Source organism: Candoia aspera, chromosome 1 (assembly GCF_035149785.1).
Source record: "Candoia aspera isolate rCanAsp1 chromosome 1, rCanAsp1.hap2, whole genome shotgun sequence".
In the NCBI taxonomy this organism is placed as follows: domain Eukaryota; kingdom Metazoa; phylum Chordata; class Lepidosauria; order Squamata; family Boidae; genus Candoia; species Candoia aspera.
The window spans coordinates 2,472,102-2,500,000 of record NC_086153.1 but is presented as its reverse complement, the minus strand read 5'-3'; the positions used below and the strand labels follow the sequence as shown (position 1 = coordinate 2,500,000).

Sequence of the window (27,899 nt, the reverse complement as noted above, 5' to 3'; positions counted from 1 at the left end):
ACATCCTGCCGGCAAAAGTCACGGTGGGGGGCTTGCTGAGAGATTCCAGGGAGGGGCTCTTGCGCAGGAAAGGGTCCGGCTTCAGCTCCTCACTTCTCCCCTTGAGCAGGTCTTCAGAGGGAAGGGGAGAACAGAGAAGGACCATATTAAAGCCTGCAATCCCTCAGCGAGAGAACCTAGAGAGACGGCTGGCAGACATCAAGACGCGAATTGAATTTGCGCCTCCCGCGGGGGTTGAATAACTCCTCTAGAGTCGGAGAAAGGATGAAATCCTATCTGCCACCATGACGGCACGTCGGCTTCCTTGGAAATCGTTCACATACGAAACCGACTTTCCCAAGCGGGGCCTTGTCGGATGACGTTTTGTATTTTACTTGCAAGATTTTTATCCTGCCTTTTACTCAGGAGGTGAAGGCCCCATGGATGCCATTTCTCCACGGATGCTCCATTCAGTTCCATGGAAGGGGAGTGAAATAACTATTTAGCACCAACAGGAGTGGATCTGGAAACCGCCCTGGGAACCAAGAGGCATTTCTCTCCCTTTTCAAAATATTAGTACAGTGCAGTACTCTGTGGTGGGCCATGTAACACAAACCCAGCTTGGTGTGGGTGTTCATTTTATTCCTTTATTTACCGGGGTTTATATGCTGCTCTGATCCAGCAGGAGAGGATCAGAACTGTAGTGAAACGCATCTGGAAAGCAAACCGGCTGAGCCAGAACCTCACTGTCTCAAGGCAGTCTACCCTGGACGCCAAGTTTTGAAGAGAGCAGCCACGACAGAGAATGCTGCTGCCTTCAAAGTCCTGCCTGCGGTTTTGGGTTACGGTGTGCGGGAATGGCCTTGGGAGACAGGAGGGAGAGCCGCAGACGGGACAACTGGCGTGTAAAAGATAGCTCAGCCCACAGAAGGAGGGAAGGTGTGGGAAGCGTTTCAGGAGGGACCCTCCCTGGTTTTCCGGAGAGTAAAAGGAGAGGAGGAGAGAAATACTTTCGGTCTTGCAAGATTCTGTTAATGGAACCTTACAATTAAATTGAGCTAGTACTTCTGGTTGTACTCCTTGTCTGGACTACCTCGCAGGGCTAACAGTACGTGTGAACCTGGGCTTCGTCCATGGTAGAGGGTGGGCAGGGGAGGAGGAATATTTCTGGAATTCACCAACTGGGCACTATCAACGCAAAGTGGCAGCACGGGTGGTGTTGTTTTGGTTTCCAGCCAGCCTCACCCTTCCCAGGAAGAACAGAGTTATCAGCAAAGGAGATTGAAAATAATCCATAAGCAGAATTTGTGAAAAGAGGAACCACGGCACCAAGCAGGTCCCCCGCACACCCAGCTTTTTTTTTTCCAGGAATCACGCACTCCCCCCAGAGATTTCTGGCTCGGATCATCTCAGACCACGTATCTGAAGCTGCAGGAAACTGTTGCGGTCTTGCACCATGCTTTTGTTTCTGCCATTTAACCATCTGGTCAATTAAGGCAATAGTGGAATCCAATAAACCCCTCTCTCCCCCCCTCCCCCCCCTTTTAATGTGTTCACTCCAACCTTGAAAACAAGCTCATCCTGACTCCCGCATCCCTGGCCCAAAGAATATAAGTGCTCTTGAGAACGTGCTGTTTTTAAACGTTTCTGCATTCATACCCAGCAGTCAGCTTGCTAAAAGGCAACAGAGGTCATCCCAATGAAAACTGGGTGCCTGGAACTAAGAGGTCAGCCTTCCCAGGTAGCCCAGACAGGAAACACGGCCAGATGAGCTAATTCTACTTTATTGTAAGGCTGCATGAACAGAATCTTGCAGGTCTGAAAGTGCAATTCTCCCGCCGTCTCCTTTACAGCCTGAGAAACTGGGGACGGTCCCTTCTGAGCCTCTTTCCCCACCCATTATGCAGCTTCAGGCTATGCCCGCTCTTATCTGGCCAGTCCCTGGGCAGCATCTCTTTGCCCCATCTCTCAAGGTCTTTCCCACATACCGTTACAAGATTCTTGTAAGTCGGAAAGTACAAATCTCCCTCTGTCTCCTTTACAGCCTGAGAAGCTAAGGAGGGTCCCTTCTGAGCTTCTTTCTCCTCCCATTATCCAACTGCGGGCCATGCCCTCTCTTATCTGGCCGTTCCCTGGGCATCTAGCATCTCTTCGCCCCATCTCTCACGGTCTTTCCCACATAACATTATATAAGAGGACTATTAGTACTAAGTAAAACTCTTCTAAGCTTGGTCTGGGGCTGGGAAATGTGAAGAGTCACTGCTGTGCCCTCCATGCCTCTCATGCCTGAAACTCAGATTTGACAAGGGTAAACGAGGAAGGGTGATGAACGCAGGCTGGAATAAATGAAAGGGACAGCTGCTTGGTCCACTGGACCATGGCCTAGAGAAAACAGCCATGGCAAGGGGAGCCTTAATTCAAAGACAGTAGCCTCATGGGCCCAGCTCTGTTGAAGGTCCACCTTCCTGTCCTCTGGGTATCTAAGGAGGCCTCGCGGTCTTTATTCCCCAGGGGTCCCTAGATGAGGTCTGAGATGGATGCACCACCAGGTATAATATGTGGGAATGACCTTGGGAGACAGGAGGGAGAGCTGCAGACTGGATAACTGGTGGGTAACAGTTATCTCAGCCCACAGGAGGAGGAAGGGCATGGGAAGCATTTCAGAAGGGACCCTACCCAGTTTTCTGGAGAGTAAAAGGAAGGGAAGGGAGAAATACTTTTAGTCTTGCAAGATTCTGTTAATTCAGTGTTTCTCAACCTTGGGAACTTTAAGGCATGTGGACTCCAACTCCCAGAATTCCCAAGGCTGGCTGAGGAATTCTGGGAGTTGAAGTCCACACATCTTAAAGTTCCCAAGGTTGAGAAACACTGCTGTAGAGAGTAAAAAATAACCTTGATGGAAATATGCAGGAATGATGCCTGAGGAAAAGGGGCTGAAACATTTTTTAAGCCCAGAAGGTCCAGATAACATCCAGAAGCAGCTTGGGCAGGCACCTCCCTGATTCACAGGAGTATAAGAAGGGGAAGGGGGTCCAGCACGCTCTGACCTGCATGATTCTGTTATTCGAGCCAACCTCAAGGAAAGTAATTTTAGCCTTCCTGTGGAGTTGATTTCCTGCTCTGCTCTACCTCGTGGGGCTGACAAAGAATTTCTTGAGCAGCCGTGGGAAATCTGCTTTTTAGAAAAGCTAGGTGGATTTGGAGTCCGCCTGTAGGTCTTCTTTCTTACCCAGGAAGGACTCTCCCACCTTCCTTATGTGGCTGGGCTGGAAAGGAGGCATCTAAACTGCCTTGCACGTAAGGAGGAGATTTTCTGTACTTGGTAACCGGGCTCTTCAACCTCAGTGGCGGCCTGGGCTCAACCTAGAGACCTAAGTCAGCTTCCAAGGAAGGGGAAGGGGACCAGCCCCCTTTCCCCATCCCCTCTTTGCTCCTTCCATTCAGGTTGGAGCCCTGAAAGAGGACGCCTTTCATACCTTGTACAGGCAGTCCTCGCTTAACAACCACAATTGGGACCGGCATTTTGGTTGCTAAGCGAAGGGGTCATTAAGTGAATCCAACCCAACTTTATGACCTTTTTTTCAGTGGTCATTAAGCAAACCACATGGTCATTAAACAAATCACACAGTTCCCCATTGATTTTGCTTGCCAGAAGCCCGCCTGGAAGGTTAAAAATGGTGGTCACATGGCCATGGGATGCTGCGATGGTCATAAGAGTGAGGACCACTCACAAGTTGGTTTTTCCAGCAGCGTCATAAGTCTGAACCATCACTAAATGAATGGTTGTTAAGCAAGGACAACCTTTATCCCTCGAGGTTAGGAGGTCCTTGCCAAGGGCCCATTCTGTTAAGGTCAAGGCACAAGTAAGTATCTCCTAAGCTTCTCAGGAATCTCTGGGGTAGAAAAAATTGGGGGCCTTGGGGGTTGAAACATGACCTGGCAGAGCCAGTTGAGGAGATTGATGGAGACTGAAGTTCCCTCAGCAAAGGGCAATGGGAGGAGAGGGGGCCTAGTGCCACTGCATTTCATCTCCTTCAGTGGCCAGGATGTCTGGTTCCCCGGAAGAGCGGTGAGCAGCGCTCTGGACAATGTGAATGTCGTGTGGTTTGGGGCGAGAGAGCCCAGAAGGAACACGAGATGGTCCAGTGGGGCATCATTGGAGGTTAGCCCCTTGGCTCAACCCCGGGCATTGGAGATTTCCTACAATATACTCGCCGAGAGCAAATTGCTGTCCATGAGCTGGTTTGTCACCTTGTCTTTGGCGAAGATAAGCAGGAAAAGAGAAGACAACGGGGAGGGGGACGGACGAATGGGTTCGGTGTTTTCCGGGATATAGCGGGTCCGAACTGATCTTCTCCCTCCCTGGAAGTGACAGCAGATGTAATCTAATCCCTGCAGGCAGAGATCCTCTTTCTAGAATGCCCTAACCCCACTGTAGGAAAATATATTTTAAGGCTGAACTTCTGTGTGGGAAGGGAAAGTTCAAAAGATCCCTGCCACAAAATTCCATTTGTGTAAACTTGACTTTGAGGGCCTTCAAAAACATGCTGGGAGACGCATGTGGCCTTCCCTCCCACCTCACGATAACTCATTGTCATGTGTGAATCAAGCTTTTATGGCCTTCGTGGTGGCCATTTCTGTAGCACTCCCCACCCCCCCCAAAAAACCCAGGTTGCAAATTGTTGACACTTGACTGAATCCCCCAAGCCTAGGGGCCCATAACTTTGCTTCAGTTGGGGGTAGCGTTTTGTGTGTGTGTGGAAACTTTAAATTTCTTTTGAGGGATGAGGGGACAAGCACTATAAAAGGTTCTATTTTAGGGCTTCATTCATATTTTAAAGCCCACCCACTCCCATGGCGCCTCTGAGATTTGTCATTTTGCCACCAGATTTTGGCAGGAGGGAGTTTGGGGGGTGGGAAGGGACAGGCACAAAAACTTCGCTGTGCTTCCTTGCAAGAGAACAGGGACATCAGAGGCCTTGGAAAGGAGAAGGGGACGGGAGTTTTCCCCCCTTCCCTGAAAAAAGTGGGGGGGGGAGAGGATTTGAAAAGTGCTGAAAGGTTGCTGAGCTGCTAAAGGCTCCAGCGCATTAACACAGACCCAAAAAAACTGACTTGGCCTGCGCACAACGGCACAGTGAATGCTCTCCTCTGCCCAACGAGAGCTGGCCTTGGGTTTCATCCTGCAGCATTAAAAAGGGGCCGGTTGAGAGAGACTTTGGCACGACTGGCATTTGGGCACCCATTCAACGGGCCGGCATCCCTGCCCAGCTTCCGCCCCGGCTCTGAAAGGTCCGATAATGCTGAACTCGAGATGAAAGGCCATGGGTCCCTTGGGATGAAGAAGCTGAAATATCTGAGATGGCTTCAGCAGGAACAAACCGATGGGTTGGCGGGCTCTGGCTTGATTTCTCCCGCAGCAGAATGGCTGAACATACTGCCAAGCTGCACCTGTGGCTTCTTTTCAGATGGGCAGATAAACTGGTGCCAGTCTGATTATTTTAACTTTAGCCCCCAGCAGTTTCTAGCGGGATGATGATTCATTCGACTTCCAAAGAAATGGGAAATGATGTCTTTTCCAGCACGAGAATTTAGAGAAGCCCAGAAAGAAAAGGATTTCTTCTCTTGTTCCCCACCATCCCCGGGAGACACAAAATACAGGTGGTCCTCACTTAACAACCATTCCTTTAGCGATGGTTCAGACTTACGACGGTGCTGAAAAAAATGACTTGCAATCGGTCCTCACACTTACAATCATCACGGCATCCCCACAGTCACATGATCACAATTTGGGCACTTGACAACTGGTTCGCGTTTATGACCCTTGCAGCATCCCGTGGTCATGTGATCACCATTTTCTACCTTTCTGGCCAGGAACCATGTGATTTGCTTAATGACCATGTGTTTCGTTTAACAGCCGTGGTGATTCGCTTAATGCCCACTGCAAAAAAGGTGGTAAAATTGGGTCTGATTTGCTTAATAACTGCTTCGTTTAGCAAACAAAATACCGGTCCCAATTGTGGTCGTTAAGTGAGGACTACCTGTACTTAGAACTCATCATGCAGAGAGATTGTCTCACACAAGACAGGGGAAAACAAGCTCCAAATCCTTGCTAGGCTACAAGAATTGTGAGGTCAGCTGTTTGGGTCCTGAGCCAAACCTACCTCATAGGATTGTTGTGGCAAGAAACAGAAGGGAGGAAAAACCACATTTGCCTTCATAAGTTTCTTGGGGAAAGGGCAGTGTACGAATATAATGAACTAAAAATTAAGAAGTCAGTGGACAGGTGCAGGGAACACATTGGCAAAATGCTGGTCTACCTCACAGGGCAGTTTTAAGGGCTCAATAGGGCCCTGTCCCAACCGCCCTAAAACCTGGAGATGCTGACCGAACCTCTTCTAAGCATTAACCTGTCTTAAAATCACTGAAATCACACTACTGAAAATCTGTGGATTTGCCACCACATTTTATTGGCCACATTTGATTAATGATTAGAGATTATTAATACCCTGATGGTACCCGGCCTTATACCCTGATGATACCCATCTTCACCCCAGGCTGAGCAGATGTGGTAGAAGTCTTGATCTGGTGCTGGACAGAATGGAGTAAACTTAGACCGAAAGCAGAGCAAGACGGAGTCCCTGCCTGCAGGGGACTGCAGAGAACAGGGTACCACAGATGCTCCATCTTTCTTCCTGGTGGGGTTGCCCTACCACGGAAGAAGAAGGTGAACAGTCTAGGGATTCTCCTAGACCCCAGGAGAGCCTTTGGCCAGCTTTGGGTGGCCGCCAACGGTATCCTTTGCTGGACCAGGAAGGACAGAAAACAGCACTTCATCACTTTGCAAGCCGTCAGCTAGACTACTGTGATTCTCTCTTTATGGGACTGCCCTTGAAGATGACTTGGAAGCCGCAGCTGGCACAGAATGCAGCCGGTGCCTGCTGACTGGGGTGGCTGGTTCAGCAGAATGGCACCTCTTTTGCGGAAGGTGGATTGGCTGCCCGGAGGTGGCCAGGCCCAATTCAAGGCTGGTTATCATCTATCAAGCCTGTCATGCCACAGGTCCTCATGACCTTTGGGACCATCTTCTCTAGCTGGATTCTGCCCACCCAGTAAGAGCCAGAGGGGAGGGAGCAACGCAGCCACCCCCAACCGAGGAAGTTACAGGGAGTGAGTTGGGAGCATGGGCTTCTTGGTCACAGCCCCCTCACTCCAGAACAGCTCGACCCCTGCAATCAATAAAAAGGACTGTGCCACAGGGCCTTGGGGGTGGGGAAGCCCAGTTAGATGGGTAACTGCATGGAGCGCATCTGTGACATGATTGTTTTTCCATGTTTACTGTTAGGCGTTTATGAATATAAGCCATATAGAAAAGGAAGGAAGGAAGGAAGGAAGGAAGGAAGGAAGGAAGGAAGGAAGGGAGGGAGGGAGGGAGGGAGGGAGGGAGGGAGGGAGGGAGGGAGGGAGGGAGAGCTGGGTGCAGAATGGATGCTGGGGGCTACTGCAGACTGTATCATTCCGTTCTCTAAATGAATGAAGAATAGTTAATATTTGCTAATATCAGGATATTTACAATCCCAGTTGGTTCTGGAGGAAGCAGATGCCTAACAGCCCTTGGACCAAGGAAGCTGCCCAGACCCACTTTTATAGTGGGATGGGTGGTGTATACATTTAATAATAAATAAAATAAAGGAGAGGATAACCTGGTTGTGGCCAGTCAAAATCTTCTGGGGTTGCACTAACTGGTCTCCCTTCCCAACCCTTAATTTCAGCCTGACGGGGTCAGTGATTTTCCCAGGCAGGACAGGACTAAAGCAATCTTCATCTATCTATTTTATTCTCATTTATTGGTTTGTTAAACTGTAATTTATATTTTTATGGTTTCAAGTGTTGATTTTACTGTAAACCGCCCAGAGTCCCCCTTTCTGGGGGAGATGGGCAGTGACAGAAATTTGAAAAATAAAATAAATAAAAAATAAAATCTTCATTTCATCTGCAATTGCAATTCCAGTCATGTGCACGAGGCCACTTACCCCCCAAGGGGAGCTCCAGTAGATCGGTATGCTTAGAGAAAGTCTTCCCACCAGATTTGGGGTTGCTGAAGGTAGAATGTCTCTGCAACCGAGAAAGAACAGAACAGAATTTTCTGGGCTGCGCTCGCTGCAAAAAAATCTTTAGCCAGACTTCCAGAAACCTTTATCCTCCAAATGGCTTGTGTGAATTCCCTTAAGCCCCAGCTAGCCTGCAGATGCATTTCTGAGAATAGAATACTTATTGGCTAAGTATCATTAGCCGTGCAAGGAATTTGACTTCGGTGCAAGAGCTCACAATACATTTACGTCACATCAAAAATAAACAATAGTAAAGCAATAATGTTATTCACTAAAACTGTGCAATCAAGAAAGAAAAAAAAAATGGAAGGAAATAATACTACGGCTATGAACTAACACACGCTCACATTTAAAGGGAGAATTAAGGGACAGCACACTGCATCTGTTGTCTGACGTATGTTCACATCCAACAGAGCATTACCGGCCACGTCTTAGCAGTCACGTCTTATCAATCATTATATCAGGCTACATTAATTAGGAGTTCAACAGAGCAATGGCACGAGGGAAAAAACTGTTCTGATCTCTAGATGTTTTGACATTTGGTACTCTGCGGCGCCGTCCTGATGGTAGAAGTTGAAGCGGTTCATGTCCAGGATGGGAAGGGTCTGCAGGAGTCTCCTCCGCCCTCCTTTTGACCCATGCAATATGCAGGTCTTCTATAGAAGGCAGGCGGATTGCAGCGATTCTTTCTGCAGACTTAACTATCCGCGGAAGTCTGTATCTGTCCTGCTTGGTTGCGGAACCAAACCAGACAGTTACAGAAGAACAGATAACAGGCTCAGCAATTCCTCTGCAGAACTGTACCGAAAGCTCCTGAGATGGAATCCTAGCTTTCCTTCTTTTTTTTGAAAAAAAGATCCAAGTCTCTACGCATCGTGAACACAACGATCTGCATGGAAGCACGTGGAATGAAGAACACTGACTTTAAGAGGTCAGCCCCGTTTAGTTCAGCGCCGTCCACTCCAAGGGCAGAGAAGGTACCGGTCTCCAGATGTTTGGGTCTAAAAACTGATGATTCTGGCTCAACAGCAGCAGTTTTCTAGCACGCCAGACAGTGTGGAGAGTTTCTGAATTCCAGCCGGAAATGCAGCAGAACCACCTTGGGATTTGGGGCGTGTAAACTGCTGGGCCACAGGGCTCTCCCCTCTCCAGAGATTGCTCAGGACTCCAGCGCCAGAGAGTCGGGCCACGGAGGAGCAAAGAAGCAATTCCTCTGATTCGAAAAGCACAACAGGACAGAGCGTACCGCATCAAAAGCGACCGCTGGCCAGGTGTGGATCCTGCTTGGCACCCGGCTAAATCTGAGAAGCGGCGCCAAGGCTGGATTTTGTTTCTGTCTGGCAACCACTTTTAGGTTATTTGCTTGCATCCGAAAAAAACGAAGCTCTGATTTGGGGTTCTGATGATTGAATGGTTTGATTTTATAGAAATAACGTTATTAAGGTTTAATTAATGGTAAGAGATTATATCTGTATAATACGTATCTGTATCTGTACCGGAGAAGGTCAGAAGCCACTTTCTTTTCCTGTTTTCTTTCTAACTCTGAACCTTCATCGTTTCTCTTTTTTTCTTTAGTTCTGCATTCTAGCTAATCTTTATATTTTGTATTTTAACTGTACTTCAAAAATCGATAAAGTTCTTTTGAGAGAGAGAGAGAGAGAAGCGATGCCAAGGCAGGGTTTTGTTTGGGGCCGAGCATCAGCCTGGGAAGCCCAGCTCTCTTTCTCAGGGCTGACTCTCTAAGAGCCCACACAAGGCGGGGAAACAGATTCCAGCAGCCAGGAAGGAAAAAACGCTCCAGGTGAGCCTCCTTGGCATCCAGTGCGATTCGCCTGCCTCCTCTCGGCCGCATCTTCCACAAATGGTCCTTCCTGGCAAGCACGGGCTGTGGAATCAGCCTGGAAAAACCACCCGGATCGAATTTCCTAATCCCTTGCCGGGCAGGGGACTGAAGCCAAGATGGAATTTCCTGGAGGGATATGTGGGAGTCAGCGGCAGTATGACCATGACTCCAGGAACGCTTCCAGGTTATCTGTTCCTTTAAAAATATGGCGTTTTGGCGGGGGGGGGGGAGGGGGAGACAATGGCTTTCTTGTTCCTCTCACACTTTCTTCTTTCCTCTTCTCCTTCCCTCCTTCCCTCCTCTAACCTTCCTTCCTTCCCTCCCTCCCTCCCTCCCTCCCTCCCTCCCTCCCTCCCTCTAACTTTCCTTCTCTCTCTCTCTTTCTTTCTTTCTCTCTTCCCCTTCCTTCCTTCCTTTCTTCCTTCCTCTAACCTTTCTTTCTTTCTTTCTTTTTCTTTCTTTCTCTTTCTTTCTCTCTCTCTTCCCCTTCCTTCCTTTCTTCCTTCCTCTAACCTTCCTTCCTTCCTTCCTTTCTTTTTCTTTCTCTTTCTTTCTCTCTCTCTCTCTTCCCCTCCCTCCCTCCCTCCCTCCCTCCCTCCCTCCCTCTAACTTTCCTTCTCTCTCTCTCTTTCTCTTTCTTTCTCTCTTCCCCTTCCTTCCTTCCTTTCTTCCTTCCTCTAACCTTTCTTTCTTTCTTTCTTTCTTTCTTTCTTTCTTTCTTTCTTTCTTTCTTTTTCTTTCTTTCTCTTTCTTTCTCTCTCTCTCTCTTCCCCTTCCTTCCTTCCTTTCTTCCTTCCTCTAACCTTTCTTTCTTTCTTTCTTTCTTTCTTTTTCTTTCTTTCTCTCTCTTCCCCTTCCTTCCTTTCTTCCTTCCTCTAACCTTCCTTCCTTCCTTCCTTCCTTCCTTCCTTCCTTCCTTCCTTCCTTTCTTTTTCTTTCTCTTTCTTTCTCTCTCTCTCTCTTCCCCTTCCTTCCTTCCTTCCTTCCTTCCTTCCTTCCTTCCTTCCTTCCTTCCTTCCTTCCTTCCTTCCTCTCTCCCCTTTACCCTTTCCCTCTTTCTTAGTCGTTCCTTCTTTTTAAGGCTGTTCGTTTCTAAAGGCCCAGGCCCCATCACCCCCCATGTGCCCACGCAGATGGGCAATCTCACAAAGTAAGTTCCCTCAGGAAAAGGGGCCCTTAAATGATGAGCAAGGAACGGGCACAAACTGTAACACAACAAGGGAGAAAAGCAACCAAGGGGGAAAAAAGCCAACTTCTCCCCCATCATCAAAAAGTCTGCCGGGAATCATCCTCATTTAGAAAGGGTTGCCCAGTTACACTGGCTAGGCCTGGGGCAAGAGAATAATTCCTCCTGCCAAGTCCATAATGCCAACCAGCATTCTGTAATCAGGTCACTGCCCTGAAGTGGCACTGCTCTTTTCAAAAAATGTGGCAATGGCGTGCATGTGAGAGGGAGTTTCCGCAGGCTGGTTTACGACGCGTTAGGGATGCAATTTGACTTTCTTTAAATGATAGAAGAGTTATTAAAAATAGACTGTATTAAAAGGAAGATCCTCTACAGCTGACATCCAGATACCACCCTGCAGCGGCCTGGTTGATGGGATTTTCAAATTTTGGGGGGGGAGGGAAACGGCAGCCTTTTCTACTGGTAATTGTGCTGCGCTCCCACCGTTTTCCCACTATTTTTTAAATTTTGCATTTCTCAAAAGCTCTGCAAAGCAGGGAAGGATGGACAAACAGGCTGGGGAGCTGGTCTTGCGCTGAGAAACCCGGGGGCTGAGGACAAACGTGGGGGACGGCTGCTTGGGATAGCCTGCCTTTCCACCGGGATTCTTCGGAAGCATTTCGGAGCAATCCTGACCGTGTCTGGCTTGCTATCGCTCATCTTTGCTCGCCTGCTTCTCCCGGGCACCCCCACGGGCAGACCTCCAGGCACCCTCCGTTTATCGTTTGCTGGAATTCTGGGAAGCAGAGAGATCAAAACCAGATTCCTTTCTCAGAGGCTCCACCAAGCTGAAGCCCTCCGCTGGATTCCAGAGAGGTCAGAGGGGTCCTCCCCTGCTCGTGCTGCGATCTGCTTATATTTGCTGCCTTAAGGAAGAGAAACAGACAGACCAGCTTCCCGTCCTGCTGGAGATGGGCAAAACCCGGCCTTTCTTTCAGAAAAAAATTTCCCCGAAGAACAGGGTTTCTCAATCTCAGCAACTCTGAAACGGGTGGGCTTCCACTCCCAGAATTCCCCAGCCAACATGCTTGACGATAGGTGGACTTCAGCTCCCAGAATCCCCCAGCCAGCCTGCTGCAGGATAGGTGGTCCTCAACGTCAACATGCTGGCTGGGGAATTCTGGGAGTGGAGGTCCACCCGTCTTAAAGCATGCTGAGACTGAGAAACGCATGCTGAGACAGAGGCACCACCCTCCCCAGCTGGAGGTTCTGCAAGGCAAGCGAGGGTCCTTTGGGTACCTGGATGGGCGACACAGCAGCGGCAGGAGCTGTCCGGGTGGGGATGTTGCTCAGAGGACTCCGGCACGCCTTGTGGATGGGCACGGTTTGCCCAGTGCCTCCTGCGAGAGAGGGAAGGGGAGCAGAGAGTCATGTATGGACAAGGGGTCCTGGGACGAGAACAGCAGCAGACTGGCAACTCAAAATCAGGCTGTTTTGTGCTACAGAGGTTGGGGAGGGAAAATTCTCACCTGGGGGCTGATGGGGAAGGAATCTGGCACTCTTGTAGAATCTGGGACCCTAAAGTGTGGAAAGCTGTGTGGGGCTTCCCTGTCCAGGAGCAGTCTACCTCTGAATCCCAGCCGCAAGGAGGCGACAGACTTTTCCCTGGGTTGCCTGGCATTCAGGAGTAGAACGCCTCCCTGCAGCCAGGAGAAGGATGGGACTCTCTTTTGTTCCACCCGGTTACCCCCACGTGAAACAGGATGGCAGGCAGGAAGGTCTGTGGATGGGGTGAAAATTGCTGGGTGCCAAGCGAGGCTGTCCCAGCAGAACATTCCGCAAAGAGGCGTGTTTGGTCCCTTTCTCTTTCTTCAAATATTCGGAAGGCTGTTCCACAGAACTGGGAATGGACTGATTCTCTGTGGCCGTTGGAGTTAAAACTACAATGCAGGAGATGCAGGCTGGATAGCAGGGGCAACTTCCTGACTGTAGGAGCTGTCAGCCGGTGGAACAGGCTGCTGTGAGAAGTGTTTTCTTCTGCACTAGAGGACCTCAAATGGAGGCTGGCGGGCCATCGGCAGAGATGTGCTAGTGGACCTTGTGGGTTGGACTGGATGACCTCTGATATCCCCCCTACCCAAGGGGTCTATGATTCTCTCCCACCTCCTCAGAAAAAGCCTTGGGAAAAGTTCATTTCCAACTCCTGGCTTTGCAGCTGATCCCTTCGTTTTGCCAAAATGCTCTTGAAAAGTCACATTGGGAACACTTAACCAGGATGTGGCAGATAATAAGGGATACAGGGGCATCCTGTGTGCGCGCATGTGCGTGCCAAAAGTCAAGATGGCAGCCACAGCTTCACGATCAAATCCACTCCCCTTTGGGAGTGACTGCCATCTTGCCTTTTTGAATACCCCCTTGCAGAAATCCCTGTAAGGGTAGAGGTAGTCCTCACTTACCGACTGCTCATCAGCAACCATTCAAAGTTACAACGGTGCTGAAAAAGGAGACTGATGACTGGTCCTCAAAGCTGCAGCCGCAGCAGCATCCCTGCAGTCACGTGATCGCCATTTGTGACCTTCCCTGCTGGCTTCTGAGAAGCAAAGTCACTGGGGAAGCCAGCAGGAAGTTGCAAGTCGCGGTCACCTGACGTCACGCTTATCGACCGCCAGTGATTCACTTAATGACCGCAACAGGAACTGACGTCGTAAGTCAGCACAGTCACATGACATTTCACTTTATGACCACATTGCTTAGTGATGGAGTGGCCAGTCCCAATTGCGGTCAGTAAGTGAGGACTACCTGTATCTGAAAAAAAAAAATCTTGTTGTAAAAGGAAGCCACGACAGTCCACTCACCTGAGCATCCCAAATCAAATGACTTGATCAGCGATTTGACAGTGGCCAAGGACTCAGGTGGGGTTGGCGAAAGGCGGCTGACCGAGACACCTTGCCAGTGATTGGGGGCGTCTGCCTCTGCACAGTTGATGGAGTCCGGTGCCAGCCTGCAGGGGGAAAATGTCCAAAATTCATGGGAGGTTCCAGCTCTGGGGGGGGAGCCCCCAAATATGGACCAAATTGCCTTCACCCCGCCCTTTTTCTTGGCTCAGAAATGCCCACCCACAGGCAAAAATCCATTTTGTCAATTTTCCTGGGCTTCTCCAACAGTTTCACAGGCTGACACAGGGACGGGAACAGACGGGCGCGAACGCTTTGGGGACTGGCACGAAGTATCCATCTCTCAAAAGGCTGGTTTAATTCCTGACCCGTTTCGGAGAGCTACGGCAGCGGTGGCCTGGCTATGAGCTAAAAGCCTTTTATTTTTTAGTTGAAAGATTCTTGCCTTAGAAATTCGGAAGGTCCCTTCTGGCCCTGCCACGGAAGCAGGAAACGCCCGCACCCAGCCTCCCTGTGGAAGAACCGTGCCACCCCAGAGCATCTGGGATCAAGCTCAATTTCACACCTTCCCTCCCTCTTGTGCCATCCCGATGCCTCTCTGCGGAGTTTCAGCTGAAACTGGCGAAGCCACCCTCATTCCCAACTCAGCTTTTCCCCTGTGCCTTCCTGGGGACATTTACAAATGACAATGGCATTTTAATTATTGATTTCCCTCCTAAAATCAAGAGCTAATGCCCTGTGGCAATCACGCCATCTCTTCTTTCACTTGTTCCTAATGTTTTAATGGCCGTTTGATTTGCATCTCCTCTGGCGGAAGATTAGATTAGTCACACAGCCAGGGAGACTCCCTCCATCTCACCGTCAGTGGAAACGATCAAGCATGATCACTGTGTAACCTGAGCATCGCCCAGTGCAGAAAATGTAACCGCAATCGATTTCTCAAAGCGATCTCCCCATCGGTACCACCCTTCTCTCAGGGATTCAAAGCAGCCCCTCCAATCTCAGGAGTTCCAGGCCACGTAATTTGGAAAGCTATCATGCTACACATCCTTGCAATCTGAGACCGATTCCCTGGAATGTGTTTGCACAACAGCGCTGGCAAGAAGCCGCTTTTCCTTTCCCCCCCTCCCCGGTGGGATATTCAGAAGGTAGGAACGGCGGCCCGCTGCACCCTCGTTTGCGAAATAACGCTTTGGTAAAGAAGCAACAGCAAGACCAAGCCGAGGGTGGTTTGGATTTATTTTATTGCAAAAGGCGAGAGGCCACACTTTGGATCAAGATCATGCAGAGCAGGCCCAGGTCTAACCTCTGGCAGATTTCCCTGGAAGCAGGAACGGGAGAAAGGCCATTTCCGAGACAGAGGCTGCCGGCTGGGACTGAGTAGGTAGACCGAGTAGCCTGTCCGGCCATGAGGCAGTTTTCGTTCTCTGGCATGCATGGCCACAAGCCTCCCGTAAAAATGTAAGTAACGGTAACATTAGGCAGCAAACAGTGAACACGGAGGCACGACTGGAATATATGCAAGAAAGCTCAGCTCGGAACCAAAAATGCGGCGGAACCGTGTTTACACGGGGAGGCAAGGGCCCCCAGGTCGGTCTCCCCGGGCCCCACCACTGAGAAGGCTCTGCTCCAGCAGCATTCCTTGTTGCCAACCCCTGCCCTCGAAGGAAGTGGTACAAGACAAATTAAAGTGGCACAATAGAGCGGTCCCTGCAATGTGGGAACAAGGGGGGAGCAGGACTGAGCCCCCATTTAGCTGGTGCAACAGATACATTTCCTTAAGCCCAGCAGCTGGATCTTCTGCAAGGGGTCAGGCAGGGGCTGCTGTCTGGGAAGAAACCCGACTTGACTGGCCACCTGCGGCTGAAGAAAGAATGTTCCCGCCTGCGTGGGTGCAGGAAGCGCACCCATGTGCGGGCAGCAGGCAGAGAAAGCAGCTCTGAATGTGCTTTTCTTCCTCTGCTCACCCCCCACGGGTCCATCTGTCGCACCCCAAGCACCCCCCTCCCATCCTCACAGCTGTAAGACTCCAGAGAGGCTATGAATAGGCCCCGAGGCCTGGGGGCTTCCCACTTCTCTTTCGGCACAGCCAGTCCTGGTCTCCGCCAGCTCAAAGGGCCAGGGAAGTTGGGGCATCGGAAGGCAGAGAAACAGGCCCCTTGCTCCGGCCCCCGGCACGCCCATCCTCCCCTTCCTGGCTGAATGTCTGGCGGTGTGCTTCTCCCCGTTGCAAGCTCAGACATCTCTGTATGTATGCAGAAGAATCTGTAACTTGGTTTGTGGGCTGCAAACCTAGATAGGGCCATTCCCTTACGCTGACGCCTTCCCCTTAGATGCCATCTGAGGGCAAAGGAGGTGACGGAGTGGCAGCTTGGGTTCTCTAAAATATGCGGCTTGACAGGAACATTTAGGAAGCAGGGAGCCGGTTGTGGGTGCCTTCACAACATGGCTACCACAAGGAGGGTGGCCAGACAATCTTTTCTTAACCTCCCCAGCTCCCCTCTGCCTCCCCTGGACTCCGCCCAGCATTTGTATCTGCAAAGAACGCTGAGGAGGCCCAGATGGAGCCCAGAGGTCTTCCTGGAGCTCCGGAGAACGGTGGAGGTTGGTCTTTTGCTTTGCAGCAGACCAGCTGCCCCAGTTTGTTTTTAAAACTAGAATATTTTCCTTGAGTGACAGCCCCCAACTGGCTGCAAAATAACTTTGCAAAAAGGACTCTGCTCACCTAAACCTTTCTTATCCACAGAGGGCGACGGGGAAAGGGGCAAATATCCCTCATGCAATCGCCCCATTTCAGTCAGAACCCGACCATCCAGATGTGGCTCATGACCAGATCTGGGCTGCAATACTCTGGTTGACCACCAGAGGGCAGAAGGCAGGGGGTATTTGGTGCATCTCTTGCTGCCCTCTGGTGGTCACTTGCAGTTTAGCAGTCCAGATCTGGTATCTCCCTCAAGAAGGAGATTCCCGAGGGCCCTTCAGAAGATCCTGCCGACACACCGGAGCCCAAATACTATGCTCTAGGCCAGTTATTTCTCAAACGTGGTAACTTTAAGACATATGGACTTTGACTCCCAGAATTCCTGGAAGAAGGCCACCTGGGGAATTCTGGGAGTTGAAGTCCACGTGTCTTAAAGTTGCTGAGGTTGAGAAACACTGTTCTAGGCCAAGACTGTGGGAGAAGAACAGGCACGCCCAAAAGATCAAAACCAAAAAAAAAGCCACAAAAAAAACAAGGGAGTGTTTTGCGGAACTCTGAAGGGTCACTGACTCCGAGCGGCCAGCACCCTGGCATGGGGAAGCCAAAGTCATTCCTGGCCACAGGCTCCCCCCCACCCCTTGCCCCTTTCAATCTGTCTGCCGGCAGATTTCGCATAAAAAAACACGGGCGGTCTTTGACCATCCCTTGGAAGAGTTTCCAGAAAGTGCCAAAGTTTCAAGTCCCGACTGTCCCCTAGTGGAAGACCTCCGCCGGACAGCCGCCGAGATGAGCCGGCCAACACCACTGGGCTGGGCAGGCAGAACGGGCCCCCCAGATCCCAGATGGCCCCTCTTCACCCACTCCTGCGGCACCCGGTGTTTGGCTCAGCTGAAACCTGAAGCCAGTGTCATGGATTCCAGGAAACCTCCAGCTTTGCAAGCCTTCGGCAGCGAGCATGAACCCCTCCCAAATTAAGTTGAGACAAAGTCAGCCGACAACGTTGGCTTCTCGGGGAGTTTTAATCTCCTCTAAGTGCCCAGATGCTTCTTGCTGAAATAAAACGCCAGTGTTCCCTTCTCCTGTGGCAGAAGACTCAGCTGAAGGCGGCATTCAGTTTAACGGAGCCAAATGTTCCTCCCGGGCTGAGTTAATTGACCAGGAGCTGAGATCTATGGGGAAAAAAAGAGAAAGGAAGAAACAAAGATGAGTTTTAGGGATGGGGGACCGGGATGGAGTTGCACATCTTGATGCAAGCTGTTAAATCAATTGTGTCCCCTGACTTACCAAGTGAGCTCAGACCTTTGATATTGGGGGATGTGAAGCCTGTGGGTTATTTTTTGCTGAAAATGCAGCGTGTGAAGGGTTCAGTGACATTTCCCAATCCTAATTCCACCCCCTTTTCTCAACTCAGCCAAATCTACAGGAATGAGTACAGGTAGTCCTCGACTTACGACCACAACTGGGACCGGAACTTCTGTTGCTAAGCGAGGCAGTTGTTAAGTGAGTCGTGCCCGATTTTACAATCTTTTTTGCTGTAGTTGTTAAGCGAATCCAGTTTCCCCCATTGACTTTGCTTGTGAGAAGCCGGCTGGGAAGGTTGCAAATGGCGATCACGTGACTCTGGAATGCCGCAACCGTCATAAGCGCGAGCTGATTGGCAAGCGCCTGAATTTAGATTGCGTGACCTCAGGGATGCTGCAACAGTCATAAGTGCAAGAACCAGTCGCGAGTCGCTATTCCAGCGCCGTCGTAACTTCGAACGGTTGCTAAACGAATGGTCGTAATTCGAGGACTGATTTCTGTAGCTGTAGTGCCCTGCAGGGGCGGGGAATAGCCCTTTGCAGCATTTGCTTCTGGGAACCTCCGGTTGACCAGACATGACGCTAATGTTTCGCCCCTCCACTCTGGTTAAGAGACCCCTCCAGAAGGCCGTGGGTCTGCTGCGACAACCTGTGGTTGGGGCTCATAAAGGTTCTCTGGCCTACGTCTCCTGGCTGGAAATTTTTTGCAAACCAAATTGACGCTGTCCAACGGCAGTCAAACCAGGCACGGCTGTTAACTAATGGTTCACGTCTTGTTTTGGCTAATAGTGTTGGTCAGCAAGGCCATCGTGCCAAGCCAGGGAGAGCTATTCAGACCGCCGACCCTGCAGGATTGTTGTAAATCTACTAAACCATTGTTTGAGCATTCTTCTACAAAACTACATGTCAGTGTTTCTCAACCTTAGCAACTTTAAGGTATGTGGACTTCGACTCTCAGAATTCCCCAGCCAGCCTTGCTGGCTGGGGAATTCTGGGAGTCGAAGTCCACATACCTTAAAGTTGCTAAGGTTGAGAAACACGGTGTCATATGATTAGAGGCTGAGAAAACCACATCCCCATAAGGTTCCACCTTTAATTCTGCCCAATGGCTATCATCCACCTTGCTGCAAAATCCCTTCTACCATGTCCTGCCCCGTGCCATTCGCCCAACTCCAAGTGCCCCAAAGTGACTCCTTACCCGATCAGCTGGCCCAGCCACCCGGCCGCCACGACCGAGCCCTACGGAGCGGCTAAACCCTTGGAAGGGGGCAAGGTCAAACCAGCGCCCCCTTTTATTTGGGGGGGCACGAGGCTTCTTAAGGCTCTGCAAGACGGGACAGCTGCAACATACAGGCAATGGATGGAAAAAAGCAGGGCGGCAGACGAAGACGGACGGGAGGGCTTGGGAGACACACACAGCGCAAGCTGAACTCTAGAAGAGAGAAAGGGAGGTTATCGGCCGCGGGAAAAAGGAGGGGGTGGCTTTCGGGGTGGGGAGGAAATTCAACAGCCGAGGGGCGGAGGACGGAGGGTGGTTAGTCGGGCAGAGGGGAGGCGGCTCCCTCATCGGGCTCCGAGGGGCCCGCCGGACCATCTCTTACCTTGGCTTTGGATGATCTTCGGAAACCCGGGGGGTTCGAGCTCGCCAGCTGGTCCAAAAATGAAAGCCGACTTGTGCGTGGATGGGTGTGTGTTTGCAGGGGACAGGTGGAGAGAAAAAGCAAGTGGGGGGCACCAGATTGGGAGAGGGCACGGGGACAGAGCCTGGGCCAGAGATCCCTGGAGTGGTCCATTCCCTAAAGCAGTGCAAAAGAACTCGGGAAACAGGAACGCTCCGGACGAATGCACTGGCCAAAACGGTTTTGTCGACAGGGGGCTTCCCCCTAGCAGGGACTAGAGTAATAACAGGTAGGCGGGCTGCAGAAGCACCTTGAGCTAGGAACTGCTTTACGAAAGACAAATAGAAAATGATATAAATGTTTTTAAAAAGTTAACTCTGTGGTCCCTGCCCAAAGACCCCCCTGTTTTTCCCTGCACGGTACCCCCAATCTTCTTTCTCAAGAATCCTCACTTCCGTTTTAAACAGAAAACCAAGCTGCTAGCCCTCATGGCTGCTTGAAAGGCCCGCAGGTCATTTCCAGCGAATTCCGAAGGGGGTTAGGCAGAGATTTTCCCACACCCTTCAAAAGCCCTCACCCCCACAAACTAGAATGATGCAGATCCCGAGGAATAAGTTAGGCCGAGCTGCACACACATTAATCTTAGCTAAGGTCCCAGGACTCAGGCCTGGATATTTAAAAATGAAACCAAGCCCACAATCTCCAGTCACGGTTCTCGTTGCAAAGAACCAACAAATACCATTTGGTAAGAGGGGTTCAGGCGACAGGTTAATGTGCCCAGTGGAAACCTCATTGAGTTTATTTTTCCAGTGCTGTAAACCCTGGGAGACAAACAGTTTGGAGAAGAGATCCCCACGTATTCTCCATTAAGGGCTATTCTTCCTTGTTGATGACACAGGCAAGTCCATGGTATTAAATCAACAAAAATGACGCGAAAGCCAGACAGACGCAGATGCAAGGAAAATCGGGGAGACAGACGGAGACAGGTCGATCAAGCAAGGCTCCTAAACAGAACGCGAACCCTTGGAGATGGACAATGCTTTCTTCCCTTGTTTGGGAGGGTTATTTTTCTGGTGGGAAACGCCGCTGGCTTGCAATTCCCGTTTTGGGGAGACTCGAAAGGGCGTGGGCTCCAAGGAAGGTGTGTTCCAAGCCAACTCCAGCTTTTACCCTTTTAGGGGGCCACAAACTCAGTCACCAGGTTTATGGGAGCTGTTCAGGGGAGAGGAGAGCCGATCGCTTGGGGCTGTGGCTGAGAAAGTCGGGGTTCAGACGTTGGTAAAGAAGATCTGCAGATTTGAAGATGAGACCGACAGTATGTTGGTGGCAACTCCACCTTGCAACCTTTTGGGGTGACCCCTTCAGGATACTATTACGATAACAGACGAGATCTGCCCCTTCTGAATGGGAATCTTACAGCAGGCCCCGCGCCTTCCTAGCACAATCTGAACGGTACACTCTCCTATGTTTCCAAACACACACCCCCAGCAGAAAATGCTTTGCACGTCCTTTTGTGAAAGGGTTCCCCTCTGACCGGCAACAGCAGAGAAGTCTTTCTTGGAACACCTTTCTAAATTGGAGATCTGGCCACATGCCAGACTGAACTGGCGATTTTCTTCTTCTGCCTCCAATCCCACATACATCACTCTTTGCTTCTTGCAAGCACAGAACACCAGGATGATGCATCGGCCCACCAGCCAATTGATCAAATAAATTAAGAAGCAGGAAATTAAAAATACATGACTTTTAGCAAAACTGGAGGTAGGGCATTGGAGCTGAATTGGACCCGCTTGGTCACTCAGGAAATGAGACATTAAGACGATGCTTCATCCTGCCCACAACCGTTAGTTCTGACTCCCTGGGGAAAGAATTATCTTTCTCATTCCTAGCTACTTGGTTTGTTTTTCTTGGAGATGCTGGGAAATGCACCTCAGAAGCTGGGTATAAAATGGGTCCCCCCCCAATTTGAGTCCCCAAATTTGGGCTACTTATTTAATTCAGTGTCTCCAGGGTCCTAGTGCAGAGGGCATCACATGGGGGTTGAAGAGGGCCTCCGAAGAGTAGGGGCCAGGACCCCGAAGAGAGACGGGCTCCCCTTTGTCGAATGTGTTCAAGCAGGGGCTGGACAGCCACCTGTTGGGGATGCCTTCTTTAAATTCCTGCCCTGAGCAGAGGGTTGGACTAGATGGCCTCAAGAATCCCTCCCAACTCTAGCATTCTATGAATTTTGGAGCAGGCTTAAACTGCAGCATTTCCATTCCCAAGAAATTCAGCTTCATTTCATCACAGTAACATGGGACCTAGCCCTAGCAAGGTGACCAAGCTGATGTGGCTTGGAGCGAGGTGGGGGGAATGTCAGAAGAAATGGCCAACCCTTAAAATCACAAAATCGTAGAATGTCAGAATGGGAAGGGACCTTGGAGATCAGCTAGTCCAGCCCCTGCCCAGTGCAGGCATTCCGTGCTACACCATCCTGGACGGATGGCCATCCAACCTTGTTTAAACACCTCCAGGGAAGGGGAAACCCACCGTTTCTCAAGTTCTATTATTGAACGGCTCCTACTTTTAGGAATTTTTCTTGATGTCCATCTAAAATCCATCCTGAGTCGCATGGTTTGAGTGGGGTGGCCTTATAAATCTTGAAAATCAATCAACCAACCAATCAATCAATCAAAGCCCGAAACACCCTCCCCATCTTCTGCACTGCAGCCCTCCAGATCCTCGGAGGCAGCGGCCCCGTCTTCTCTTCACCAACCTAAGCCCCCCCCCATCAATTCCTCCATAACTTTTCCTTCCAGCCCCCCGCCCCATCGTCTTGCTTCCTCTCCGGTTGCACACGCTCCCGTTTGTTGGCGTCCTTCCCAAAAACGCGAGGCCGAGGACCGGCGCCACCTTCTCGGTGTGCTCCGCCAACGCAGAACAGAAGGAATCCCCGTTCTGCCCAGCCTGCCGTATGAACGGTGCAGCAAAGACGCTTCTTTCCACGCCATGCAGCAGCCCGCACGAGAGAGGCACACGGGGCTGCCTGAGGCTGGGGAGAGGGGAAGGGAGCCCCCAAGACTACCAGGGGGGTTTCTGACCCCTCCCCGCCGCCGCCGGGCCCCCTCACCGGCTGCTTCCGCCCTGAGCTTCCTCCAGCTCCTTCTGCAACTGCGCGGTCTTCCCTTCCTCCTCCAGCAGGCGCCGCTTGACGACACGCAGCTCCTGCTGCACCTCGCATTTGATGTCGTTGGCCACCACCACGGCCGTCTGCAGGTCGGCTTGGAAGCGGTGCCACTCCTCCGTGTCTTCCTGCGGGGCAGGCGGGAAGGCGGGAGGTTTGGCATGGGCTGGCATTTGGGGAACGAAGATGGAGAAGGGGGTACCCCCCCACCCCCCAGCGGCTCTGCTCATCTGGTCCATGGAGGCCTCGTGAGGAACTCCACCCTGCCAGCACTTTAAAAGCGGCAAAAAGCTTTGGGCACAGGTCTGCCCGTCTATCTTCTACCAACACCCCAGGCCGGGATATTGTGCACCAGGCGTGTGGCTCCGTGGGAGTCTATGCATCTTGGAACAAGAAGGGTGCAAAATGGCGTCCGGGGGGGTCAAGGAAGTCAAGAAAGTGGCTGCAATGGCCTGATCAAAACACCGCCGGGTATAAAAGGGGTGGGGCTTCGGTCAGGCGGTCGTGGCTGGTATCTTGACTCTTTTGACCCTCCTGTGTGGATGCCCCTGCTTTCCCCATTCCTGTTCTTTCTCTCTGGGCTAGAAAAAAAGGCTGTGCACGGGTCTGTACATAGGTGTTCGTATATGTGTTGAGGACATATCCTGTGGATGACTGTGGTGGGAGAAAAAGTGCTCAAGAAACGCTCCGTATCTTGCAGGCCCCTGAGCCTGTCCATTAGGCCAGGGAAGAATGTGTACCTGGGCATCCGGTAACAATCATCAATTAATTCCCCTTGGACTAAATGACTCGTGAGCTAGCAAAGGTGTAAGCAGAGCCGAATTGCTGGGAACTTCCCTGCTGCAGGAAACGAGAACTGGATAACCCATCCCAATTAATGTACCTGGTTTGCTACTGCCTGAGGCATCTGCAGGGGGCGGCGCAGGAGCCTCCCCCGTCTGCAGATGCCGGGGGTCAAACCTAGATCTTCCCCGATCAGGTGGGACGCTCTGCCCGCGAGCTGCTGCCGACGCCCCGAAAGAGACCCTCACCTTAATTTGCTTATTCAGCATCTTCAGTTGCCTCTCGAGTTCCAACTTCTGATTTTCCAGTTTGAGCAGATTATCTGGGAAGAAAAGGCATTCTTTTTTATTTTATTTATTATTCAGATTTCTATTACCGCCCATCTCCCCCCAAAGAGGAGATCAAAGCGGCCAAAGGGTAGAGTGGCCTGAACCGACAAGCCCATCTCCCCACCACAACGAAGCGGGCAAGGGGGCATAATTTATCTAAGTCTCTCACCCCTCCCTAAGGCAGGGGGTGGCAACCGGGTGCCCACAGGTATGGGTGTCTATCATCCCCTAAGATAAATTCTGATCAGTTTGTTTCTTTTTAATTAAAACTGAAAAGTGTTAAAATCTCATAAGACCATTGCCTCCCGTGAGCTTCGGGTGATCTTGCAGAAGGACACCGAGATCTAACTGGGTCCCCACTAGAACACAGAAAGCCAGGGTCAGATTCCTGCATCTGCGCCTAAGATTTTGAAAGATGTTGCTCCCACATGATTTGGGTCAAGTTTTTTTTTTTCAGTGGACAGGGGCAGGAAGCCCCCAGGCCACCTCATAAGACCACAGTTTGGAAAAGGTTATTTCAACGTAGCAAAGGATCGAAAGGAGTGAAAAATGTAACCACCAGGCTCAGAACCAGACAAGCTGCTTGTCCTCTCATGCAGCGTTAACTATCTATGTCATACCTCAGCAACCCATCTGTGCATCCCAGGCGCAGAGACTTCACCGGTGGGTTGAAATTAAAAGGAAGAGGGGAATGGGGAATTTCCTGGTGGGAAGAGCTGTTAAGCCGTGGAAATCCCCCTTGTCCTCCCTGGCTCCATGGCCACCCGTGGGGCATGGTTTTGTGTATGTCTGCCCAGTGCTGGGCAGGGTTGGACTAGATGACCTCTAATGTCCCTTCCAACTTGATGAACAACTTGTCTGTTGACCCCTACCAGGAGGTCCTGTCTTGGTGCCTGGAGCAGTGTTTCCCAACCTCAGCAACTTTAAGACGTGTGGACTTCAACTCCCAGAATTCCCCAGCCAGGACCTGCTGCTCCTTCCATCACTAGTACTGGACACACAGACAGAACTTGTGTGCAATTTGGGGGTCCCCCTGGACTTGCGGCTCATGCTTGAAGTACAGGGTTAGCTGTGAACGGGTGGGGGGGACCTTTGTACAGCATCATTGTCATGAGTGAGGATGGCGAGCAGGGGGCTCCCATCCAGGCTGTAAAGTGCATGCGCAGTACTGAGGAATTAGGTGGCCATTCAAAGAGACACAGATCAGGACCGCCTTAGCCTTTGGGGTTTATATGGCTGGGTTTTCCCACGCTTCTTCAGTTTGTTAGGATTCCTGTTATGTACCAGCAATAAAGCATTAGAGACCAGTTCCTTGTCTCAGCGTGGTTCCTGGCAGTTAGGACAATCATGTTGTGCATCAATTATTGCCTGGTGGACTAGATGACCTCTAATGCACCTTCCAGCAGATCCACTTGCGTGGGGGAGCAGCCTGTCTGGTGACTCCCGTTGGCCAGGACGCTACAATTCAGGAAGTACATCGCAAGGGACAGAATTTTTCTAAAATAAATTAAAAGCACAATGCCCATTTTCTTGAGATTCCAAACACCGCTCACACCAAAAACATGGCCCTTTATGGACTGCATGCTCTCCCTGATGGGGTAGACTTTAAGAGCCGATCTCTTTGGCGAGGCTGGCTGGAGATGATGGGAGAGGTAGTCCAATATGTCCTGCATCCGTGGGGGCTCTCAAAAAAGTCATGGCTGTGCAACTGAAGCCCCACCCCTTTTTACGTGGCCAGGTGATGCACCTGAAGTAGGTAAAGGTAAAGGTTTCCCTTGACATTAAGTCCAGTCGTGTCCGACTCTAGGGGGCGGTGCTCATCTCCGTTTCAAAGCCGAAGAGCCGGCGTTTGTCCGTAGATACTTCCTCCGTGGTCATGTGGCCGGCATGACTAAACGGAACGCCGTTACCTGCCCGCCGAAGCGGTACCTATTAATCTACTTGCATTTGCATGTTTTCGAACTGCTAGGTTGGCAGGAGCTGGGACTAGCAACGGGAGCTCACCCCGCTGCGCGGATTCGAACCGCCGACCTTCCGATCGGCAAGCTCAGCAGCTCAGCGGAGTGTAACCTTAAACTACCTTTGCTCATGGCTTTCTGGAGTGGGAGGTAATATTAGACACAGTTGTATAAAGGAAAATCATCCTCCTTTTTCTTCTTCTTCATCACCATCATCACAGATAAGGGGGCTGCTATTCCATTCGACCATTCATTTTTAAAGCTGCAGTTGCTTTAAGCTAAATCTTAAGTTTCATGACGGAGTTTTGGGTTTAAAGTTTGAACTGAATTGTACCCCTGCTTTGAGAGTGTTTAAAAAAAAATTATGAGGAAGAAAAAGAAGAAGGAAAAACAGGAACGGCGTTTTATACCCAACTCATAAATCAGTAATTTCAGCCCTATGGACATGCCCAGCGTCCCCAACATCTGCCAGCAGGTGGCGATCTTGTCTCATCCAGAGTTTGGGGCTGATCTTGATAACAAGTTTAAAAAATCAGCATTAGTTTAAAAAGTTTAGTTTGGAATGTTGAATTCACATCTAGCATGGCCTCTTCAGAAGCACCAGGTGGCCCCTCGTCCATTTCAGCGGCCCAGAGGGAGCATGGACACTGTAAATGGTGGGGAGGCAACTGGTGGGTGGTCTGCTTTGGTACCTGGGGATTTGGGGAGGGCTCTCTATAGATGCAGCACCTAGCCAACCCTGGCCGATCTCAAAAAGCTAAGCAGGGTGGGTCATGGCGGATGGGAGACCACCAGGAGATCCCAGACTAGGCAGGTGCATCAAGAAACACACCCTGGAAAAGAACAAAGGCAAACTACCCCAATGCTGTCATCATGAAGGTCCCCAGGAAGCTGAGATAAACTGAGGGAGAGAACCCCAGGTTCAAGTCAACGATCCAAAGAACAGTGAAGGGACCTAGAAGGTCATTTAGTCCAGTCCCCTCCCCAGCGCAGGAAATCTGTAATGCCCTATCCCCAGCAAAGGAGATACCCACCTTTTCTGGGGGAACTTCTTCTGCGGTTCAGCTACTCCGGTGTAATGAAGATCTGGTGGAAGCCTGCTTCGCTGCCTATTCTAACCTGCGTTGTCCTGGCTAATGGCTCTGAAATTTCCTGGTTTGCCTTCATAAGTGACTCCCTATCACAGCCTGGCCTACCTCGCTGGGATGAAGGGGGTGCCAACCCCCTCACCTTTATGAGCCATTTGTGAAATTACACCAGTATAAAATAAGGGGGGAAAAACCCCATGCCAACGATAGCTCATTGGAACATGGTTGTTCAGGCACAGTCTATCTGCAAACCCAGAACCGCTGCTGTATTAGTGGTCCTGCTAGGACCTTCTGCCACAAGGAAGGGCTGGATCAGGGCACCAATTTTCCAAGTTGACGGCTACACCCATTACTGCCACGCTGCAGAAAGCTTGTGAAGCCAAGCCAAACTAAACTCAGTTTAAGCATACTAAATCCCAACACTGTTTCATGATTTCTCCCTCCCTTTTTTGGAGGGGGCCCTGAAGTCTGCATCCATTTTGGAGGCGGGGGCTGTTTCCAACATAACGGGAAGGTGACAAAATCAGGATGGCTGCCTTAATTATCGTTCTTTTCTTGGTTTTAAACCAGCTTCTTAATCACAAGAATTCTGAGGAAGGAAGGAAGGAAGGAAGGAAGGAAGGAAGGAAGGAAGGAAGGAAGGAAGGAAGGAAGGAAGGAAGGAAGGAAGGAAGGAAGGAAGGAAGGAAGGAAGGAAGGAAGAAAAAAGAAGGAAGGAAGGAGAAAGAGAAGGAAAGAGAGAGAGAGGAAGGAAGGAAGGAAGGAAGGAAGGAAGGAAGGAAGGAAAGAAAGAAAGAAAGAAAGAAAGAAAGAAAGAAAGAAAGAAACAAGAAAGCAAGCAAGCTAGCTAGCTTGCATAGGGTCACAAGGGCAGATCCTGACAAGGTCACTCCCTTTCCCCCATCCTACCTCGCAGGGCTGCAGTGAGGACAAATAGGTGGGAGGGCGGGCAAGCCCTGGGCCCC

The 27,899-nt window shown here is 50.7% G+C and overlaps 1 protein-coding gene across 4 annotated transcripts in view; it reads right to left on the bottom strand.

Moving 5' to 3' along the window:
* Positions 1-27,899, bottom strand: part of SPECC1 (sperm antigen with calponin homology and coiled-coil domains 1) — a 125,467-nt gene that overhangs the window by 33,486 nt on the left and 64,082 nt on the right. For 2 of the 4 annotated variants that reach the window (XM_063295768.1, XM_063295775.1), the window contains 6 exons: positions 23,808-23,881; positions 22,723-22,904; positions 13,954-14,099; positions 12,398-12,498; positions 8,013-8,094; positions 1-111 (listed from right to left, as the gene is read on the bottom strand). The exon at positions 1-111 is cut by the window's left edge and continues 43 nt beyond it. In XM_063295768.1, coding sequence (XP_063151838.1) covers positions 1-111; positions 8,013-8,094; positions 12,398-12,498; positions 13,954-14,099; positions 22,723-22,904; positions 23,808-23,881 — 696 coding nt within the window. Of the gene's footprint in view, positions 112-8,012; positions 8,095-12,397; positions 12,499-13,953; positions 14,100-17,802; positions 17,863-19,192; positions 19,427-22,722; positions 22,905-23,807; positions 23,882-27,899 lie in introns of those variants that run through there. The other 2 variants (XM_063295783.1, XM_063295790.1) reach the window with 2 other exon arrangements.